The sequence below is a fragment of the Myotis yumanensis genome, unplaced genomic scaffold (assembly GCF_028538775.1).
Source record: "Myotis yumanensis isolate MYYU_CA2020_CCGP unplaced genomic scaffold, mMyoYum1.0.hap1 SCAF_14, whole genome shotgun sequence".
Classification (NCBI taxonomy): domain Eukaryota; kingdom Metazoa; phylum Chordata; class Mammalia; order Chiroptera; family Vespertilionidae; genus Myotis; species Myotis yumanensis.
In genome coordinates, this window is record NW_027223765.1 from 10,172,396 (window position 1) to 10,188,593 (window position 16,198).

Below are 16,198 nucleotides of genomic sequence, written 5' to 3' on the forward strand. Positions count from 1 at the left end.
GTTGTCTACTAGGGAGAGCTTGCAAAGTTTTGAAACAAGGAAATGATCTTTGTACTTCAGTTTGTCTTTAAGTGGAAAATCACTGCTCTAGGGAGTACGTGTATTTAGTGCCCTGATAAATATCAGTTGTGTGGAAATATGTGTTGAATAATGAAGTATTTTTCCTTAACACCATCAAGCCTTCATGTCTTGATAGTCAGAGCTGTAAGTTGTTTATCAGGTAACATTTGCTCCTTTTTAATTTGTAGAATTATTTTTAATTGTTCATATACTACATCATTACAAATTTAGTTTACAACCTTTTTTGTTTGTTTTAGATGTAAGGCTACGAAAACTTGCTGGAGAGAAGGAAGAGCTACTATCACAGGTATTATTAATTGTAACTAAGTCACATGGTAAAATGTTAGCAAACTGTTGTACACTAGAAAGAGATGTGCTTATTTTAAATATCAGCACTCAAGTCAGATTTGAAGGATAAAAAGATAATTCATATTTTACCTCTTTATTTCCTGTTTTTTAAAAATAACTTATAGGATACATAGTTTGAGGGTGGAACAGTTCTACAAACCTTGCTATGAAGCCGGAAGTGCTCTGCCCTGCCCCCCACCCTTACCCCAGACCATTCCTGCTTGGTGCTTTTACCTGATTCTTTGGTGTGTACCATTCTTGTTTATTTGTATATAACATGCATATATTGCTTCTCGGATTGTTCTCTGTTTTTGGCATTTTCTATTGCCATCCATCTGTGGAAGGTGAGCATTTAGCCTTCTTTCATCCCCTGTTCCTACAACACATGTATACCTCCCATCCCCACAGCCACCTAATGAGGGAACAGTGTCCTTCCAGTCCTTTCATGTTATTAGACTCTGTCAACACTCCTCACAGTGGAGCCTTGTAGCATCTAGGACTGCCTCTCATCTCTTCCACAGCTCTTCATTTCCCCCAAAGCAGATATTGTTCTGTTCCTTTCACTTGCTTTTCTATATGTTTATTACTAATTTAGCTGTAGACTTTCCAATGACAGGTTAAGTCCATTATTTAGTAGGCACTATTCTAGGCATTTGAGATATTTCAATGAACAAATTAGTTTTAAAAAAAATTCCTGCCTCAGTGGACCGAACATTCTAGTGGTAGGAGACCAAGCAATGAACAAGAAATATAATTAACTAGAGGCTTGGTGCACAGACTCATGCACCGGTGGGGTCCAGTGGCCTGGCCTGCAGGGATCAGGTCAAAACTGGCTCTCTGATATTCCCCAAGGGGTCCCGGATTGCAAGAGGGCGGTTCTCAGGTGACACACCCTGGAATCGGGCTCCCTCCTTTCTGGTTCTGGGTGTGTCACCCATGAACCTCAGCTGCCAAGTGACCACAGCTCGGCAGCTCCTACGTTGAGCATCTGCCCCCTGGTGGTCAGTGCGCATTATAGCTATTGACCGGTCGGCCGGTTGCTTCGGCTTTTATATATATAGATAGCAAATTATGTGTTATGTTAGAGATTTGTGTGAACGCATTTATTGTGTTTCTCCAGCCACATTAAGCTTTATTGGTGCAGACATGGAGTAGGCAGTTAGCTTTTATCAGATGAGTATAATAGGTAGAGGAGGTAAGGGTGTGTGCAACAGAGTGGTGATGGACCTAGAAATTAAACTGAGTAAGGAGGTTTGAGAGGACATCCAGGAAGATCAAGGCACACTGGAAAGAAATGGGAGCAATGGATTACAGTGCCAGTGGGATCCGATGATTTTTGGAGTTGGGGTCCTGAGAGGATGAGCTGGAACGATTTGGAGTAGCGGTTAGAGAGGAGATACGTGGGTTAGATGAATGTAGAGATTGCAGTTATCTAAATCAGCGGTTGCCAGCCTTTCGGGCCTCACGTACCACTAGTGGTCTGCAGACCACCGGTTGGTGACCGCTGATCTAAATGGTGAGCTATAGTACATGACTGTGGGAGTGAGTGGCTGAGGGCAAGAAGGGACGGATGCCAAGATCCTTAGAGAGGAGGTGTTCCGGAAACTGAGATATCAGTTGCAGGAGAAATCCATTACTTAGATGTATTTTGAAACTGCCAAGAATTAAGACAAGAATAGTTTTGAGGGAGTGCGAGACAGGAGCTAAAACAGTGAAGAAAGAGTGGGATGATGGTAATGATGAGGGGTAGTGAGTATAATTGGAAGAGATAAGATTAGGAGTTTTAGGGAGGTTAGAGGGAGAATAGTTTGGCAACAGCAAAAAAACCAAGAGGACACCCATTCCATTCTAAGGCCCATCAATGGGGGGGCTGTGGGAGAAATACAGGCCTGTGGGAGTACTAAGAAGGCTGCAGAGGAAGCAGGATCCTAGTAGAGCACTGGGGTAAAGGGAGTGCTCAGAGCAGAGATGGAGGACCAGGAGGCATTGCTGATAATAGAATAGTAATCCAGAGGCACAATGGAAGTTTCAGGCTTTGGGAAAGATTAGGAGGTGAAGACAGAGAAAGAGCTGTCCAGAGCCTTTTGGGGAAGAGTGTAGAAGAGAGAAGTATGACCCTTTTTGAGATGGACATACACAGAGTGTTGGGGATGTTGAGATTAGTCTTGGTTCACTCAAGGCAGATAGTGGTGACCCTGTGTGTGTTGCAAGGGCAGAGGTGTCTGGGAAGCATGAATTTAGTCCAGTGCAGCGCTTGCCTGCCTTTTCCCCATTAGGGGAGTGGCGAACTTGTTCCTGGTGCTCAGGCTTCCCCTTGACCCCTGCGGATGGACACAGTTGGCGAGGCCACCTGGAACTGAGCATGCAGATTCACCTTGACCCTTGAAGGACGAAGAGGCATGGGAGGCTTTGTCGCTTTGTCCCAGAGGTACCTCCCCTTGTGTGTGGGGGGGTGGGTAGACTGCTCTGAATTGTGCTTGTGTGATGGTAAGAGTTGTAGGCATTTGGAGAAACATGACTGGTTTCCGAAGGAGGGAGACAGACTCGGGCACTGATGCTCTGACTTCTTGTTTCTCTCCTGTTTTTCCACCTCTCTTTTTGTCTCTTGCTTTACTTTTTAAAAGTTTCTCAGCTTTATCTTCTAATTTTGCTGAGTTTCTATTTCTGCAGTCATTTCAAGGACGCAGATATTTTCACTAATCTCGGAGGATACCGACCGACTGGTTGGTTTGTTTTCTGCTGTCTGCAGTTTGTTTCCTTCAGATGCTCTTAGCATGTTTATTTGTCTTCAGTGTAAGAGTGGGGAACTGGAAAGCTGATGGGCAGCTCTGAGGTAATGGGTGAGGCTTGCCCAAGCTTTTGTGAAGATTGATGTGGCTGGGTGTTGGGTTGGGAGCCTGCAGTGTGGAAAGGTCGGTCTTTCATTTTAGGCTGGTCAGAGCTCAAAGAGAGCCTCCGTCTTCTGCCGCAGGGTACGGCCCAGCTGTCTGCATTGTGGGACCTGACTGTGGTCCGGAAGCCTCCGAATCCAATACATTTCTGTTCCCTTGATCTCCTTGTTTTCCACACGTGGCACTCCTTTCTCCACCGAGCCTTGCTTTTTTCCTGCAACCCAGAGTCCCTTTTAATTTTATTTTTTAGTTTCTTTATTTTGCAAATTTTAAAACTTCAGCTTTACTAGGGTATAATTGGTGTAGAATAGGCTGCACATAAAGTATACAAATGTGCATACCTGTATTATTTTCCTAGGGCTGTCATAACAAACTGCCACAAACTGGGTGGTTAGAACAATGGAAATGCATTGTCTCACAGTTCTGGAGATGAGAGGCTAACATGGGATTAGCCCTGCGTTGGTTCCTCCTGAGGCCTGGAAGGGCCATCTGCCCCCTGTTTCTCTTCTGGCTCCTGGGGGTTTGCTGGTCATCTTTGGCATTCCTTGGCTTATAGATAGTATTCTCTGTCTTCACATCGTCTTCTCTCTGAATGTGTATCTCTTCATCTGGAATTCTTTTTATAAGACACCAGCCATATTGGCTTAGGGGTCCTCCCTGTTGAAATATGAACTCATCTCAGCTTAAGTCCGTGCATCTGCAATGGCTCTATTTCTAAATTAGATCATATTCTGAGGATTTCAACAGATGAACTTGGGGGAGGGGGGGGTAACAGTATTCATAATGTGTCAAAGTTCCTGCACCCTTGGTAAACCTTCCTTCCTGCACTCTCTTCCCTCCCCCTTTCCAGGCAACCACTGATCTGCTTTCTGTCACTCTAGATGAGTTTGCTCTTCCTGGAGTTTTATATAATTGAAATACACTTTTGATATACTTATTTTGAGATTCATCTGTGTTGTTGCCTGTCAATTGTACTTTCCCCTTTTTTGGCTGAGTATAGATGTACCACATTCCATTGTATAGATGTACCACAATTTGTTTATCCTCCTGTTGATGGACATTTGGATTATTTTTAGTTTTAGCTATCATGAATAAGCTAATCCTTTATTAATGTATTTCTGTATATAGAAAATTTTCTAAGTAAGAATATTTAACCTAACTCTAAAACAAAAGAAAAATATCGTTAACTGCCCATAGAATTTCCATTTTGAATAAAAGTAACAAATAATACTGAAAAGTGATGTTCCAAAACCCTACACAAATAATAAAATAGAGCTCTTTTTATGGGTGCTGGTCCTGGCGCTCGCTCCTTTCCATGTTTGCTCACAGCTTCTCCTAGCACCGTTAGGAGTGCATCCCCTGGGTGGGCACTGAAGGAAATTGCTCCTGAATGTTTGTGGCTGACAAGGACCTGCCCCCTTTGACAAACTGGATCTTGCTGACGAGCCTTTGATTCTCCTGCAGGTTAGAAAACTGAAGCTGCAGTTAGAGGAGGAGAGGCAGAAGTGCTCCAGGGGCGACGGCACGGCAGCTGGTGACCTGGCCGGGCTGCAGAACGGCTCGGACTTGCAGTTCATCGAAATGCAGAGTGAGTGCGGTCGGTCTGGGCTGTGTCCTAGAAGCGGGATTGTAAACTGGCTGCCAGTGTCATGTAATTCACATTTCTCAAGAGGAGCTCTTACAGATTGGTTCGTCCTCAGCTTGTCCAGAAGAGCAGTCAGGGCAGTAATGGAGCCGAACAGAAGCTTCTGCTCACCTGCGAACTTCAGGATAATGAGAGTACTTCCTTCTAGGCAGAGTGATTTGTAGGAGCATTTTGCAAATAGTGACATCCTGACACTGTCCTCTTCCATACCCTCATCAGCTTGAAGCTCCCAAGCTCCCACCCTACCTAATGTTGTGGAATTCATCTTGGAATAATTGGAAGGATATATTTAGAACTAACTCACACTAATATTGGGTAGTTTCAGAATTTTGATTTCTTGTTAACTCTAATTTTTATTAGATGGACTTTAAAACAAGGCCACAATGTAAACCTACTCCATTTACCTAAGTTATTCCAGTTTTTCTCCCTTTCTACTCTTGACCCCATATTATTATAAATGCCTACTGTAGTCAGAGTCATTCCCATGGTAGGGACTGTTCCGAAGCTGTTCTTACGTAGATACTGTATAATTCACCGGCAGGGAGACTTTTCTTTTTCCTATTCAAATAGCAATTCTGAGAACTTATTTTAAAATATTGGTTATTCCATGGCTTTTTCACCTAAATATTCTGAATTAGGCCAAATAGAAAAGACTTCTTGGATTAAGGCTTAATACTGTTAATACCAACCTTTGAGGTTAGGGATATATCCTTTATTGGATAGGTTACAACCCTCGTGATACTTCCTGGTGAATATTTTGTTCCTGAAATGTCGTTTTGGCATGGAGGGCCGATGGGGACTGGAATGTGACAAGAGGTAGGCTGATCGGTTAGGAGGCTGTGATGAGCTGAACCACTGTAATGGCTGTCAACAGTCGTAGAGAGGGGACTGGAATAGATTTAGAAGAGATTGGCCTAAAGCAGCAAAATCAAAAGGAATCATCCTGAGGGGGAATATGCTAGACTTATGTGTGAATACGTCCTAGTGTGGGTAGGTGGTCGCGGGTATTTGCGGAAGGTGGGAGAAGTACCACCTGCAGCTTACATGGAGGTGAGCTGAGAAGGATGGGCAGGCTGGGCTTGGCTGGAAAAGACAAAAGCAGGCAGCACCCTTGCACCAGAAAACCAGGAAAAGGACCCTGTGACTTTTGGGTCCGGACACTGCCTTGGCTGTAAAGCATGGTGCTGTGGAATGGAATTTCAAAACACAGATGAAATGGCTGAGACGACGGAGTTAGACTTTGGAAAACAGGAAGGAATGGGTGGTTTGGAGAGTGAGAAGGAAGCAGCACATTTTGATAACAAGTTGCTGAATTAGAGAACTAGATCATGAAGCTTCTGTTTTAGAGCCCAGAATAGGGATCGTTCTCTGACTCCCAGGGGTGGCTTTTTGGGAGAGGGTTTTATGACCCCATTACTTTTAAGGTGACAGTAACTGTCTACTTAGAACAGCTGTTTGCATTGAGGATATATAGGAAGTTATTTATAACCTTAGCTATGTGGAATAGCACAAAAGTTCTTGAGTTAGGTAGATTATATTTGGTTTTCTCCTGTAAGCCTTATAATTCTTACCCTATAATCATTTCAGAGGGAGATTTTTATTAAATTTGGCTTGTTGGAGGGATTTTTTTTCTCCCTTGTCATTTATAAACTTATTAAATGACTTTCTTCTTAGGTCAAATGTATAGCTACTGATTTATATAGCTCTAACCATACCACATTATCATATGTATGGAAAAGCATTTGTTTCAGCAAATATTTATTCTTTTTTTTTTTTTTAAATATATTTTATTGATTTTTCACAGAGAGGAAGGGAGAGAGACAGAGAGTCAGAAACATCGATGAGAGAGAAACATCGATCAGCCGCCTCCTGCACATCCCCCACTGGGGATGTGCCCACAACTCAGGTACATGCCCTTGACCGGAATCGAACCCGGGACCCTTCAGTCCGCAGGCCGACGCTCTATCCACTGAGCCAAACCGGTTTTGGCACAGCAAATATTTATTAAGTATCCACTGTGCAAAGCATTTGGCTAGATACAGAGGTGGATTCAAGAAGGCTAGACAGGGCCTCTCTCCTTACAAATAAATGTTAAGAAAGCATGGTAACTATTACAAAATAACGCAGGCAAAATGCAACAAGAGAAGTTAGGGTTAATTTAGGAGAGTCATGCAGGAGGTGAAAATTGAGCATAACCTTAGAGGTCAGTTAAGACTTAAGTTGGGGGTGGGGAACAAGGGGCACTAGAGGTATGGGGGAGCAGAAGGACAGCGGTGGGAAAGTGCAAGGCTGGGTTCTGGGAAAATGGAGGGCCTAGCCTGTGAGCACCGAGGCTCCCTGGGCCATAGGACTGCAGAGAAGCTGGCTGACAGCGCTCCTTGCTCAACGCTCTACCTGCACACATCATGGGGCGAAGAGTGAACTTTCCTCTAACTCCTGATCTGAGGGATACTGTTGTAACACAAGTGCTAGAGCTTCTGTAGTGTCCACAGTTCCAGGGGCTGGGTTGCCGGAGGTGCCATGGTTGCCGTATGTGCATTTGTTTTGTTGTCTTAGACCGCACGGCCCTCTCCTGTGCTACAGAGGGAGTCATTGCCTGGTGGATCACACTTTCATCCCTCAGAGGTGACTGATTTTTCTCTTCTGTTCTAGGAGATGCTAATAGACAAATTAGTGAATACAAGTTTAAGCTTTCAAAAGCAGAACAGGATATAACCACCTTGGAGCAAAGTGTAAGTACTTCTAATGGTGCCAAGTGATTTAAATTCCCTTAAAACACATCTGCCTCCTGCATCTAATTGGCTAACCCATGCATGTCTTTGGGCAGCCATTACACTTGGATCTCTAGAAAAGCTCTATATTAAAGTGGGAAAGCCAACAGAGAACATCTGGCAAGGCACATCCGCCTTCTGTTTCCTGTAAAATGAAAATTGTAGCTGTAATTCTAGTAGTAGATATTTCATGAGAATTCAGAGAGATCATAGTTTATAACAAAATGCTTTATTGCACATTTCAAAATGTCCAAAAACTTTTCCATTCAGTGAATCTCCTTCTGTGATGTTACTTTGGCACTTAAACACTATGGTCATCATAAAACTTAACATGGGAAATTGGCCTGTAATGACTCTACAGCTGTAATCCTTTGGGGACATTTCTTTATTTATAAATAGCAGTTGGGTTCTGAGAGGACCTATGACTCACCCTAAGGGGACTTGTTAGTGTTAGATTACTTAGAGTTTTAGTAACATTGTATTTCCATCTTGGCTGCAAAAAAGTGATGGCTCCTAGAGCTCAGTACCAGAGGCTGTGTTCTCATATTCACAGATTAGCCGGCTTGAGGGACAGGTGCTGAGATATAAAACTGCTGCTGAGAATGCCGAGAAAGTGGAAGATGAACTGAAAGCAGAAAAAAGGAAGCTACAACGAGAGGTACTTGTTCCAATATGCTTTCTGGAATGCATTCCTAAAAGGAAAATATCCTTGGGAAGTAAATTCTTTGTTGCATAAGGAATTTAATCCTGGTCCAATCTGAAGGAAACAGCAGTGGAGGCACTTACTCCTTTGTGTTGGTGTTTGACCCACACAGGGATTGCCATTTTATGTTTTGTTCAGTTACATAAGAAAAGGGATCCTTTTTATTTTTTAGATCAGGTCTATTCTCCAACTTCTGTAGGTCCTGTCTGTGACTAATACTCAGTATCACTGTTTACAAGTGGCTGATTGGAAAAAAAAAAATTAGGCTGTGGGATCCTATGCAAGCCCATCAGTCAGCAGTGCGTCCACGTCCCGGAAAGTTGAAAATAAGGTAGCACTTGGTTTTGTTTCTGACTCTGTGAAGTGACCGAGTTCTCCCTGCCTCTAGTTACGAACGGCCCTGGACAAGATTGAGGAAGTGGAGATGACCAACAGCCACCTGGCCAAGCGGCTGGAGAAGATGAAGGCCAACAGGACAGCACTTCTGGCCCAGCAGTAGGGAGGCCACCACCTACCTGGGAGTTCTGGGCCCCACCCAGAGGGATGGACTTCTGCCCATTGACAAACCCCTCTCAGTACTGTTTGAGTTTTGTCATTAATATAGCCACCTTTGTATTTTATAATTTATGAGAGAATGAAATAGGTTTGAATCTTCATGAATGAACACTTTGGATTTTGTTTGTAGTTTAATTCTAGACTAAGAACTGGTCCATGCTTTTTTTTTTTTTTTTTGGTTTTTTATTTCCATAATTTTAGCATCAAGTTTACTCACCATTTGCCCCCAGCTGCCTCAGTGACTGGGCACTCGGAGGCCTCGGCCCGGGCGTTGGAGGACAGCGATTCTGAGTGTTCACTGAGCTGCTTGCCGGAGACCTCAGAGAAAACACAAGTGCCTTCTCCACAGTGCAATTCAGACTTCAGTGATCTCCAGTGGTCAAAAACATGTCCCCTCATGTCAGATAGCATTTATATTTTAGTGAAAAAACAAGTTCACAGGTGGGCAATATATGTTTCACTAAAATTTATATGTTTGGAGAAAAAAAGCCTTTTTTGTAAACTATTTAAATTTATATAAGAAAATTTTAGAAAAAGATATGGGGAGTGTATATAAAACTTGCTTTATTGCATGGGGCAGGGAAAGCCAAGGCCTAATACTCTTAAAGTAAGAGTAGGGTCCTTAGTCTTCAACATCAACTGTGCTGTATCTTTTAAGGTATTTCATCTGCTGCTTCTTTGTGGAATGAAACCTCAGACAAACCCAATTTGGAGGGGTGGGGGGACAGGCAGGTGGGACATCTGCCTGGAGAATCTATTAAACACACCCTTTGGCTGACTACAATTGGCTACTGACACATTCATTTTGTTAGAGGAGCCTTTAAAACAAATCATGGCAACCATGCCTTAGCTTGCCCCTTTTTTCTCTCCTTCCTAAGGAAAGTTCTGGAATGTAGAACTTTGTCTTTTTAAAAGAACTTCAGTTTCATTTTTAAAGGCACCCAGTTCAAGAGGTTTCTATCATCGAGTGCAGCCATTTTATAGAACTTGTGATTCTCTTTTGCTCTCAGAACCAAGGTGGTTTTATGGAAATGATTATTGCATCTTCAGTGTGTTTACACAAAAAAGTATTGGGGAAAGTCTAATGAATCCAGGCCACATGAGAATCAAATCAGACCTGAAACTAGATAATAAAGGGTACTCAGATGTGAATACATTATTGTTTAATTAGCCCTTTATTTTTTTAAAATATATTTCATTGGTTTTTTACAGAGAGGAAGGGAAAAGGATAGAGAGTTAGAAACATCGATCAGCTGCCTCCTGCACACTCCCTACTGGGGATGTGCCCACAACCAAGGTACATGCTCTTGACCAGAATCAAACCTGGGACCCTTGAGTCCACAGGCTGACGCTCTATCCACTGAGCCAAACCAGTTAGGGCAGCCCTTTATTTTTTAAATATGGAAACCTGTCTCCTGAACTGAGAGGATTTCCTAGTTGGGGAGGGATGTTCTCAAAAGCAGATATATCCGAGAATCCCACGGCTGGACCAACAGACAAGGCCCAGCTCTTGCGGCCTTGGAAACAGACTGTGTGGTCCAGCTCTTCCTCTTCACCATGGCCACTCAGCCTGTGTGCCTCCCAGGCTCATGGACTCTCACTTCTGAGATGCCGGGTCTACTTTATGGAAGTTCCACGCGTTAAACTTGATCTGTCTCGTCCATCTTTTCCACATGGAATGGCTCCACTTCTTCATAAGATCATTTTCTGTTCTTTCTAACAACTTTCTTCACTGAGTCTTGTAATACGGATTTTACTTTAAAAATAGAGGCATTCTTCCTCCCTATGGAGACTGCACATTTCTATTCATGCAGGTTAATATTAAAGTAGCTTATTTTAATGCACTTATAGTTTGTATTTTTACATCATCCTTCAAACAGGAATACCTAGAACTTTAATCATCTTAAGCTGGTAGTAGTCCTAGCCATTAACAAAGTGGGCTTCCTTAAGAATTCATACCAGTTATAGACTGGATAAGGAGTACTTTTTTCTCTCAAGCTTTTTTAAAATTAAGAATCAATTATTCTTTTGTTATTGAAGGTACTAATAGATTATCAATTCAGCTTTCTCAATAGACTGTGTCATCAGAGCCTTTTATGTATTTAGGACCTTTTTTAAAGGCACCTGAACTGCCCTGACTGGTTTGGCTCAGTGGATAAAGCGTCAGCCTGCGGACTGAAAGGTGCCAGGTTCGATTCCGGTCAAGGGCATGTACCTTGGTTGCTGGCACATCCCCGGTGGGAGGTGTGCAGGAGGCAGCTGATCGATGTTTCTCTCTCATCGATGTTTCTAACTCTCTATCCCTCTCCCTTCCTCTCTGTAAAAAAAATCAATAAAATATATTTAAAAATAAAATAAAATAAAAAAATAAAGGCACCTGAACTAACATAGTATCTATCACCGGGTATTATAAAGAATCAAATCAAAGCATTATCTATGAAATCTTCAAGGCCTCTTTAGAATTCTTAGATGTCCAGGGGGCTTTCAAATTGCTTTTGAGATTAACACTACCAGGTATATACTAGGTGAAAATCAATATAGAAAAACTTTAAAGTGTGATGAAATTAAATAAGAAATCTTAGGACACATCTGACAATTTATTTATAGTCGAGTCACCAAGCATAAGGAGTGCTACTATCTAGAAGGCAAATGTGAGTCTTCAACCTTAGGACCTACTGCATCAGGGTACAGAGGAAGAACAGCACGCCCCGTGTCCGTAAGTGACCATATTTAACACCTCTCAAAGACTTTGTACAGATCGGGCAGGTTAGCAAGCTGCAGGACATTCCCATCTTCTGTGAAATGCTTGGGAGGCAGGAGGTGTGAGCGGAAGGCTTTATAGACAACGTGTTCCACAGTCCACTTCCAGGGGTTTGGAGTGGAGCCAGGCGCTTCAATCTGGAAAAGACGTTAGGTGTCATGCCTCCCTGTTTGCATCCGGTACATACTGGCTTCCTAGCTGACATGCACCGGACCAGCAAAGTCTTGTTCCTTTATAATGGGCTGTTACCGGATGCTCGTGAAGCATGTATGCCAGCCTCTCAGATCCTATAGGTCTGAACCTGAGGAGATGGGGAAAATGAAGCCAGGCCCTCATGAGCCTTTCTCCCCAGGAACCTCTGTTTCCATTCAGGGGGAATGTGTTACTGTGGCAGGATCTAACATACTGTCTGATCCTGACTATGGTGTTTGGGCAGCAAGAGTAGAAAGTAAATTTCTAATTCACCACCAAATTTGGGGGTCTTCATGTCGCCCTGTTTTCCTAGAAGCTCCACAGAGAGTGAAATGAAATATAATGGGGATTATTTTGCTCCCTCCTCCCTCTCCTACTGAGCCGTAGCTATTTCATGTAAAGGGAAATGTTTTCTCATCCATCCTTCACTGAAGTACATTTTTCCAACCCAGTGAGATACTCAGCACAGTTCGGTAAGTGTGCCACCTTACCTCCTTCTCTGCAATGAGATATTTATTCCCCAGGGGCTTTGGCAACAGGACTGAATCGCTACTCAACACCTATAGGCTCAGAACTGAGCATGCCAACTGTCCCTTGGTTTCCTCCCCATGAAACGAGTGTGTGGCTTCACCTGAGGATGTCTGTAAGTAATCACCGAGGATGGTCATGTACCATGTAAAGCTGCTGCCCTACCCTTGATTCTTAGACCATTTCAACCCCACTGCCCCCACCCATCCAACCTCTCCGAAATAGTTGCTGACTGAAAAGCATTGTCACCTGACTGGAAAAAGTGACATAGATACATGAGGCACCTTGGCCATTTTTCTATTAAGCTGACCTTCTGTAAGAAGAGCAGGAGACCTGACCTCAGTACAGCCTTGCTTTCCTGGCAAAGCAGCGGTCAGATGTAGAGTAAGGCAAAAGCTAAAAGAGACTGGGGAGGCTGGTCCAGAAGCTGCTAACAATGGGGGGATATGGACCCACTTGCCCGGGACAATCTAACTCAGCCTCCCATCCCTCACTGTGTTGACTGTGATTTTATATTTCACAGTGAGATCACTCTGGAAGTACCTTCTAGGCCAGAAGAAGAGAATAAAATTCACGAATAAAAGCTGACCATTGTGCCCTTATGTGCAATGAAATCCTAGGAATTTAGAGATGAGCAACTTTCCTCTCCTAAAGGTGGTGTGAGGGCCCATCCCAGTCCTGGGCTGCCAGCAGCATCACCACAGTACCTGTTGGCCTGAGAGGGTCGACTCCTCGGATATATACTGCTTCCGGATGGAGTAAAACATAGCACATTCTTTACTGAGGCTTTCAAAACATTCCTTTTCCTCGTCCCAGTTCACCTGGTCCAAAGAGAATTCAATACCTCAACATCAGTATGTGCTTTAAACACACTTCACTGTTAAATGGAGATCACCGATGACTTTAAAATGAATGCGACTTTTTACACATTAAAGCCGTAAACTGGAACTGCTGAATACTGTTGGGGTAGGTGAGGAGGAGAAGGGGGCCTTTAGCTACTTCACTTTTTCATCGTTAGCATTCCGAATGCAGGTGGGCCCTGTGCCCTCTCCCCCAGCACACACTCACATGCCCACCTACTTTAGAACTGGCTCAATCACTTGCCTCAGTGGCTAGTCGAAGAATGAAGATCGGCAGACCCTCTAATGGGGGCACATAGTTGTCGATCAGAAGGGGTAGTCCAATCAGGTTCCCTTCCTGCTTGTGGGAAAAAAGGACAGGACAGGGAAAAGAAATAATGCGATTACAGTGTAATTTAAACATTCCATTTCCCAAGAGCTTCCTCCAGGTCTGTCCTCACACCTGGGATTCTGGTGACCATGTGCTTGACTGGGTGGGGCATAGGGGCCAGGAGCTCTAAACACTTGAAAGAGAGCTTTCTGTCCTAACGTAGCAGAACAACCTTTTCTTTGGACCAACCAAGGAACATATCAAGAAGTAGAGTCCCAAAGACCAAGGGGTAAGAGGAAGAAACGGAGAGCAGGTGCTGGTTCACTGGCCTGCAGGGACTGGACGCAGCCTCCCTCCTGTCAGGGCCCTTCACCCTGGGACAGGAATGGCCACGAATGAATGATAAAACTTGTCTAACCTAGAAATGCAAATGCAGGGTCTCATCCTGATTTTGGACCAACTACAAAACTTGACTCTTGTCTGAAGAATACTAGAGAGGCGTAAATACAGCCATCACGCACCTCGTCAATTTCCAAAGAGAAGTAGTCTGCAAGCATCTCGGTCTTCCTTTTCAGGAACTCAACGATATATTCGGCAAGTCCTTCTTTGGGACCATCTTCCTCTGTCCAGCCACTCTCGGGACTGTCTAACGCGAGCATGGCGAGGTCAAAGAGCGGGGCTGGCTCCTAGGAAGGAGCAAGTGTTAGCACATCCAAATGAAGCCTGCATTCCCACAAAACCATGATCACCACAGGAGGTGAGAACCCACAAATCTAACACTCATTCCCAAGAAAACAACAATAAAACCTCTTCCTCCTCCTCAATGGCCATTTCAACAGAGATGTGACACACAGACAGCCTCCTGAGCAGGTGGGTGGGGTGACGCGGTGAGGAGGCACTTCCCCTCTGTGTAGCTTTAAGGACACCACTTCTGTATTTCTAGCAAATCACTAGGTAGATTGTTTCTTTCTACTGCCTTACCCATAACTGAAGCTATGGGGAGGGTGAATTAGTTAAATCGAATGACATTTCAGGTCAATCACCTAATTAGGAAGACTGAAATCTGTTAAAAATAAAATGCCTCCATTTTCCTCCATTTCTCCCTTTCTGATGTTACTGTGGTCATACATTTTCCTCTTACATGTTTTAAACCCACAGTACACTGCTCTTATTTTTCCATAATAGGGACTCAATCAAAAGGACCTAACAATCCTAAATGTTTATACATTCAATAATAGCTTTAAAATATACAGGATAAAACTAACAGAACTACAAAAAGATATAGACAAATTCACAATTACAGTTAGAGGTTTCAATACCCCTTTCTCAATAAATGGCAGAACAAGAAGACAAAGCCACCATACAAAAGATTAGCGCATTACCATCAACTTGATGTACATGCCCTTTGTAAGGAACATTCTACTCAATAATACAAGTTCTTTTCAAATGTACATGGAACATTTACTAACATAGGCCATATATTGGGCCATAAAAGATCTCATTAAATAAAGATTATCTCATTACATAAAGATCAGAACAAATGTCAATGAAATAAAAATCAGAAAAATCGAGAAAAGTCAATGAAATCAAAAGTAAGTTCTTTGAGATCAATAAAGTTGAAAAAGAAGAAAAAATATGAACTTCATGCCAATAAATTAAAAGACTTAAATGGACAAGTTCCTTTGCTATATATAGCAAAAAACAATTGGAATTTCTTAAAAATGCGTGAAATACTAAGGGATAAATATAACAAAAGATTACTCCCCCAATTTGATCCATAGATTCAACACAATCCCAATAAAAATTCTAGAAAATTCTTTTTTCTTAGAGTATGAAGATACGAAACTACATAGATATGTAGTATGATTTTAAGTCTAAAATTAGGCAATGAAAACGTCCTGGAAAAAATGGACTAAAATTGTCATTTGGGGTTGTGTTTAGGTCATAGGCTTTAGAGAATGTTTATTTCTATTTTTATCTCCAAATTTTCTTAAGTAGATATATTAATTTCTATAATAATAAACATTTGTTTAAGTTGGCTACCAAATGGCTGTTCTTTGTATAAACCTGTATTATCATTAAAGATACCTCCATATGCAAATTGTACAATACAGAAACTCTTCTAAGCATATTTAGAAAAATTTACCACATTACAAATAAGATATCAGGGTAAAGGTATTTTCAGAAATGAGCGGTTGTTGAAATTTCAGGAATGAGAAGCAGGAAAAATACTTACCGATAACCTCAGGACACCAAAATTGGCAAAATCATATATGAGTATCTGGTAGAACAATTCTTCACTGAAAATAAAAATGAAGTGACTTTAAGGAAAAGCTGAATCCATGCTTGAGAGCCAAGCAGTGGGAACAAAAGGAGAACTAGCCCTTGAAACCTGGCTGGGACACAGGTGGTTCTGCCTTGCTGGGGAACCTTTTTAACCATCTACCAAGGTCTCCTTTTCCTCCAGAGCTGGGATTCCAACGTGTGTTGCGGCCAGGGCTTTGGCCGGTCATTTGGCCAGCCGGCCTCCACACACAGGTCCAAACACTAAGATCAAGTCTGGCTTCTATCACC

General features: G+C 42.7%; 2 protein-coding genes across 29 annotated transcripts in view; one reads left to right on the forward strand and one right to left on the reverse strand.

Moving 5' to 3' along the window:
• The window catches only part of LRRFIP2 (LRR binding FLII interacting protein 2), a 101,477-nt gene extending 91,720 nt beyond the window's left edge, over positions 1-9,757 (forward strand). For all 28 annotated transcript variants that reach the window (XM_070391708.1, XM_070391709.1, XM_070391704.1 and 25 more), the window contains 5 exons: positions 318-367; positions 4,764-4,887; positions 7,597-7,676; positions 8,269-8,373; positions 8,807-9,757. In XM_070391708.1, coding sequence (XP_070247809.1) covers positions 318-367; positions 4,764-4,887; positions 7,597-7,676; positions 8,269-8,373; positions 8,807-8,917 — 470 coding nt within the window. In that variant the 3' untranslated portion in view covers positions 8,918-9,757. The remainder of the gene's footprint in view (positions 1-317; positions 368-4,763; positions 4,888-7,596; positions 7,677-8,268; positions 8,374-8,806) is intronic.
• Positions 7,922-16,198, reverse strand: part of MLH1 (mutL homolog 1) — a 33,953-nt gene continuing 25,676 nt past the window's right edge. The window contains exons 15-19 of the mRNA XM_070391726.1: positions 15,861-15,924; positions 14,146-14,310; positions 13,559-13,651; positions 13,162-13,275; positions 7,922-11,871 (exon numbers count right to left, since the gene is read on the reverse strand). Coding sequence (XP_070247827.1) covers positions 11,704-11,871; positions 13,162-13,275; positions 13,559-13,651; positions 14,146-14,310; positions 15,861-15,924 — 604 coding nt within the window. The 3' untranslated portion in view covers positions 7,922-11,703. The remainder of the gene's footprint in view (positions 11,872-13,161; positions 13,276-13,558; positions 13,652-14,145; positions 14,311-15,860; positions 15,925-16,198) is intronic.